Source organism: Octopus bimaculoides, chromosome 7 (assembly GCF_001194135.2).
Source record: "Octopus bimaculoides isolate UCB-OBI-ISO-001 chromosome 7, ASM119413v2, whole genome shotgun sequence".
NCBI classification, from domain to species: Eukaryota; Metazoa; Mollusca; class Cephalopoda; order Octopoda; family Octopodidae; genus Octopus; species Octopus bimaculoides.
The window spans coordinates 81,132,477-81,139,535 of record NC_068987.1 but is presented as its reverse complement, the minus strand read 5'-3'; the positions used below and the strand labels follow the sequence as shown (position 1 = coordinate 81,139,535).

General features: G+C 30.7%; 1 protein-coding gene across 4 annotated transcripts in view; it reads right to left on the bottom strand.

Annotated features, from left to right (window-relative positions):
* Positions 1-7,059, bottom strand: part of LOC106872053 (meiotic recombination protein SPO11-like) — an 809,808-nt gene that overhangs the window by 726,817 nt on the left and 75,932 nt on the right. For all 4 annotated transcript variants that reach the window (XR_008264640.1, XR_008264641.1, XM_052969772.1 and 1 more), the window contains exon 5: positions 5,179-5,287. Coding sequence is in view for 2 of the 4 variants with exons in the window: in XM_052969772.1 (XP_052825732.1) it covers positions 5,179-5,287 (109 nt within the window). In the remaining 2 variants the exon portion in view is untranslated. The remainder of the gene's footprint in view (positions 1-5,178; positions 5,288-7,059) is intronic.

The following is a 7,059-nucleotide window of genomic DNA, read 5'->3' as shown; positions in this document are numbered from 1 at the left end:
GTGACAAGGCTGGCCCTTTGAATTACAGGCACAACAGAAACAGTGAGAGAAAGTTGTGGTGAAAGAGTACAGCAGGGTTCGCCACTATCCCCTGCCGGAGCCTCATGGAGCTTTAGGTGTTTTTGCTCAATAAACACTCACAACGCCCGGTCTGGGAATCGAAACCGCGATTCTATGACCGCGAGTCCGCTGCCCTAACCATTGGGCCATTGCGCCTCTACCAAATATTATGTAAATCATGGTTATAATTATACAGCCAGACATATAAAAAAAGAAAGGAAAATATGTCTCATATGAAAAGTTTTAATCCTTTATTATAAGTACAAGGCCAACAATTTGGGGGGAAGAGAGTGAGTTGATTACATTGACCCCAGTGTTTAGCTGATACTTATTTTATTGACCTCAAAATGATGAAAGGCAAAATTGACTTTGGTGGAATTTGAACTCACAACATGAAGACAAATGAAATGCCATTAAGCATTTTGCCCAGTGTGCTAAGATTTCTGTCAGTTTTCTTTAATCTATCATTTGAAGCAAAGCTTTAAATTACATTAAAAGGTTTGTCAATATATTTGGTAACCTTGTACATGAATATAATTTTTTTAACACTGATTTTAATTTCCTATCCTATATAAAAACACAAGCATATGGAAAGAATTGACTTGTAGTTATTATTTGGGTCCATAAAAGTGTGAGGTAACCTTTTTCAAGAAATCATATCTTGATCAATTCCTGCTACTTTTGTTTCTAAGCAAATGTAATGAGTTAAACAAAACAATATATTTTTGTCTCTGTACATCAAATTCTACCCATGTTAACTTTTGATCTTTTCAAAGTTAATAAAATATACTTGGAAAATTTTAATTGGTTGGCTCCAAAAAAAGTAGGCTTCATGTCTCATGCCTTAGTAAGAAATTAATATTTTGTTAGGACCTAATAGAATACACAGGATAATTACATTTCTTTGACCTTGATGAAAAATAATGTTTTTCAAATTGCTGTCTTTAACAAAAGTTTGATTGCTTAAAATATTAATAACCCACTTTATATATTCTATTTAGATACTGTAGCTAGAAATATTTCCCTGCATATAATAAACACTATTTTATCATAAATTAATATTTAGACATATTAAAATGAAATGTATATGCAGAACAATACACATTGTAATATAGTTAGTTCAAAATATATGATATCATAATTATATTTTAGAAAAAGTTTTATGCAGAAATAAATGTTTCATGATTCTATATCACTAAAATGATTAATCTTACTAATCTTGATTTGAAGACAGATTTGTTAGCATATTTATTCAGTATTGAAATTATCTTTTCATTAAGGTTTTTCTTTCACTGCAATCATTTGTCATGTAAATTATGTGACAAATTCACAGTGGGGATCTTTCAAAGTAATCTTTTTATTTGAAACCTTTCAAGATAACTAATTTTGATTCGATGTCATTTATTGATTTTCCAAGTAATTGAAACTGCAAAGAACATAACAAGTGGTGATTCATAATAGGAAATTGTTGTTGCCTTTAACAGCATTAAAGTAATATCTGATATTTTCCATGAGAAAAATAACAAAATGCAAATTGTCAAATAAAAAATATAAGAATATGTTACTTATGGAAATTTGTCCTTTTTAATTTAGTATTTCAATTGATAGAAATTTATTCCTTATATAAAAGAATATATTAAAAATATGCATGTTGCATAAAATTTTTCACCAATATAAAAATATATAAAATATACAATCTAAAATTCAGTGGCTGAGTCTAGTTAATATTTTTTTAATTAGATGTAAATCTTTAATCATATGTATTAAATTAGATCTAGGTTTCTTGAACCATATATAACATCAAAATTTTGATGCCACCTATGGTTCAACAAATCTGCAACAAATTTTCCATTTATTTAAAACTCATAATGAAATATAAATTCATTTCTCAAAACTTCAAATTATTAAGAAAGCAGTTAATTATAATCATTTAAATATAAGTGCAACTTTTGTTTATTTAAGGTTTTTTATATTATCATTTTAAGAAACACTGATGAAAAATAACAAAAACAATTTCAGTCATGATTTTAATATGAAAATTTTTTATACTCAAATAAACGGGCATATCTCTAATATTGGACATTTATTAGAAATTTAAAAGTAAATTATTAAAAAGAATTTATTGAGAAAATGCATCTCTGTATGATGTTAAAGAATTTATTTTCATATAAAAATTTTATATACTTTTTAATGCTAAAATTATTTGAAGTGTAGCAGACTGAAAAAAATTAAACCAGTAGTAAAGCTACAAAATTTAGAATGCATCTAAAAACGATGAGATAAACGTGATTTATGAAATAAATAATAAAAGCTCAAGTGCCTTATTAAAAACAGATGATCTGAGATATCCATGATTAAAAGGTATCCGTGCCACTTCTAAGAGAAGGAAAGATATAGCCATTAGTTTGTTATTTACAGCAAGTTTGACCTGATTGAGTAGATTTATGATAAAAGAAATTTCAGTTATGACCTTGGACAATCCAGTGTGACCTCCCATTTTTAAAAGAATAGCATGTAATTTGGTGAGCAATGCGGAAACTAGAGATTGATGAATAGTTAATAATGATTGTACAAGCCCTATACAGAGAGGTCATTAGTAAGGTTAGGATTGGCAATGAGCATAGTGAAGAATTCTGGGTAGAAGTAGGGGTCCACCAAGGTTCAGCCCTCAGTCCCCTTTTATTCATCATAGTCCTCCAGGCAATAACAGAGGAATTCAAGACAAGTGGGAGCTCCTCTATGCTGATGACCTGGCCCTCATAGCTGGAATTAGAATCACTACCAGAATTAGAAAAAAAATTCCGGGTGTGGAAGCGAGGTTTAGAATCAAAAGGCCTTAGAGTCAATGTTGCAAGGACCAAAGTTCTAGTAAGTAGGAAGGCGAACTCATCACACACACCCTCAGGTAAGTGGCCCTGTTCAATGTGTAGAAAAGATGTTGGTAGAAATTCCATAAGATGTACCCAGTGTAAGCTATGGACACATAAGAGGTACAGCAGCATCAAAGGAAGATTAACCGAGAATATAGCTTTCATGTGCGGCAGATGCATAGGGGCAATAAACACCACAGATGCTCAGAAAACAGATTCCATCCTCTGGCCCCTGTGCTTTTGGCATGTAAAAAGCACCCACTACACTCATGGAGTGGTTGGCGTTAGGAAGGGCATCCAGCTGTAGAAACACTGCCAGATCAGACTGGAGCCTAGTGCAGCCTCCTGGCTTCCCAGACCCCAGTCAAACTGTCCAACCCATGCTAACATGGAAAATAGACATTAAACGATGATGATGATGATGATGATAATGATCTATTAGACATAATAGTACGAATGTTGGAACTTATGTTTAATCATATGTTCTAGAAAAAGTGGCCATGAAGGCAAATTTTATAAAAGCTAGAAAATAAAAGTGCAAACTCAAAATTAAAAAGTGTATCTCAAAATGCAGAACAGCTGATTTATTATTGATTTATTCTTGTAAAATCTATCAGATATTTAATACAGATCTAAGATAAACCATACATTGTTACTCATATTCCAGTTGTACACTAACCTCACTCAGACACATGATTCTCTCACCTCTCTTTTCCTTGTTATGCATTTTGTTTAATAGCACTTCACAGAACCCATACTAAACCCTTTTCCAATACTTTCTCTAACTGCATCCTAACAGTTTTTTCCTAAAACATCAGTATACAAAAATATCTGAATATCAACTATGTTGACCTAACTCCTCTTTGAGGGCTAACATGGTATGGAAGATTGCAGGGAGAGGAGGACTAAGAGCTAGGAAAGACAAGAAGTGTCAGGAGGAAGTGACATCACATCAAGAAGCAGGGTATTTGAACGACCACTTTTTGTGAAAACTCTAAGGTGCCTAAATTATTAAAGGGTAACAAAATAATTATCTAAGACCCATAAAAAATATGACATTGTATAAAAAGACATTAAATATTGTTACTAACTATATATTCTTTCTATATTAAACTAAAGATTAAAGTTCATTTTCTGTATGGAATTACATAAGATTCTAACTAAATACAATGTTTGTTAATGTTAACAAATAAAAAAACAGGGAAGATTTATTGGTATAATAACTGAAAACAACTGAGTGTTAAAATTATTATTTTCATTTGTAAGTTGTTATGAAGAAAAATTTATGGTCTGAAAGCACAAGCAGACATGAAATAATAGGTTAATCACCATTAGTAAGTAGAAACAAAGAAAGTAATATATCAGTTCTTATCTATTTACTAAAGATAAACCATGATGAGTATAATTCTATGAATGGCAGCTTAAGGGAAGCAGATTCTGTAAATGTCTGTTTACAATAATACTCTAAACAATGTTTGTAGATGGATAGACAACTTCTGAAAATATATATTTTCTCACTCTTTGTAATGCTGAGATACAGCTTAGCAAAGTTTACTCATGGTCTAGACTGTATTTTAAGAAAACACACAGTAATTAATGATTAACCTGCATCACACTGACTAATTTACAGATACATAAGTACTTACTAACAAGTGTCTAAAATACTTCTTATAAGAAGAGCTTAACCTTATTTACTCATAAGATAACAAAAAGTGAATATAAATGTTGATGAAGAGAAATAAGTATTAAGAACAGAAGCAAACGAACTGCCCCACAATGTATGGAAAAAGTGTCTGTAAAATTAAGAAATTATTTTTGATAGATTTCAGAATGATAATTTCAATTAAAACTGAATTTTTACAAAATAAATACTAACATTTTATAATTAAGGGTTACCGTGTAAATCAAACTTTTATCTCTTTGCTGCCAATCTGATTATTTGATACAAAACCCATTTTAAATTAGTCACATTTAGCTTTAAATCTTCCATCAGAACTTAAGATAACAATCCTTTGTTATGTTCTAAAAAGAAACAATTTTTTTACTAAAGCCTTTTAAATTTTTTGTTATTATCAAAATTAACTAAAAGTTAAAAATACAGTCATGAAAGTGTTGAATGTTTTTGAAAATGTCTAGTTACTTTACATAGACATTTTTGTGAGAGCCTTTCTTGAGTATGGAGTAAGTTTGCAATATCCCAATTAATATTACATGAAAACTGTCATTACGAATAACAAATGTAACTTACAACATGTAGATCCCAACGAGGCACTTCCAATAAGTGGGATATATTGTTAAGTAAAGTGTCAAGAACAGATTGTGTCTTAAAGCAGTTAACATTCTGATAATAGATATCCCTGCAATAGAAATGTGTGTTGTAATAAAGAATTGTATTCAATAATATATCAAAATATAAATAAATAAGTTAAACAATTATTTCAAAAATGAAACGGCCAAGTTCACCAAAAATGTAGATATTTACATTAGAAATTAGATGTTAAGATGTTAAATTACAGTTTAGTTAATGTGAGGAGGAAAGACATAGTCATCAATAGAACTGAAAATATTTCAAAAATAGATTAACATTAAACTGAAAAATTGCATCTAACCTCAAGATATTTACAACTAACATATTTAATTATTATTGTTCTATTTTAAAATCAAAACAAAATAATACGTCTATATTTACACACATATATATGTGTGTATGAAAATATATAAGAGAGAGGCATAAGACAAATAAGCCTGTATAGAGAGGGTATAAAGTTATCTAGTTTAGATAACTATCTGGTTTAGAGAAGAAGACACCACTGTAGTAGCAATAAAGGAAAGCAAGACAAATAAATGAAATACTATGTCTGCAGGCTTGTGTGAAACATACTGGTCACTGAGTTTTTACCAGTCATAAAAATGGTTCTTTGGGTGGAGTGGGGGCAGGATACTGTCTACAGTGTTTGTGCATGTAACAGCAGCAACAGCATTCCAAGTATGTGAGCAGAGCTCTAGTGTAAGTTTCACTGGTTATATAGGAGATTAGCAATTAAACAATATTGAAGTATTTCTTGGTGATTATGAGAAATCTTTCATTTTGTGATATGTGGCTTGGCCATGAGAGATCATCAAAGACTGTGAGACAGTCACGAGGAATCTCACTGTATCTGTCTTGTTTCTAACAGGGGAAGTTTAAATACAAGTTTTTGTGCTTCTAAAAGAAGTGTGACATGAAATTAAGCTGACACAATTCATTAAGAAATGCTATTTGGAGAGGATCTATTTAAGACATATTTTGATGATAAAATCTCATCAGTAAAACATATTCAAGGCAGTTAGCAAGGCAAAAGTAATCAGTATCTCTCCTTTTCTTAATTTCTCTCTCTCTCTCTCTCTCTCTCCCTGAACGTATATACATACATGTACATATATATGCATATACTCATATATTGTTTGTATATATATATATATATATATATATATATGCACACACACACACATACAGACAGAGAGAGGGGAAAAAAGAAGTGGGGCATGCCAAATAAACATGCAGTTGTGGAGTCAAAAATAGTGAGTTGAAAAAATTTTATTATCTAGGATTATCTTTGCAATCACAAGACACAATATCTCTCAAGAATAGTTAAAATATAAAAAAAAAACTCTGAGAGTATAAGTGAATCTAAATTTCATTTTATTTCTATACATACTTTGAAGTTTTGCCACCTGCACTAAATATGCTTCACTAGTACGATCTAATAAGACTGCAACATAACCATTGCTTTCATTACTTGGTTTTCAAAAGATACACTACTAACTGTATTGAACAAAAATTCGGATTTTTATATAACAATAACCACTAACACAATGCACACACACACACTCACACATACATGCATAAAACACACACATACACACACACGTGTATATGCATTCATATAAATACAATTACACACAGATACATTTATATATATATATATATATATATATATATATCTGTGTGTGTGTGTGTGTGATACACATCATAAAAAAGGGAGATCTACAGGTGGTTCAAATATTGTTGTAGTACACACACACTTGTGTGTGTGTGTGTGTGTGTGTGTGTGCGTGCGTTTGTGCGTGTGTGTGCGTGCGTGCGTGT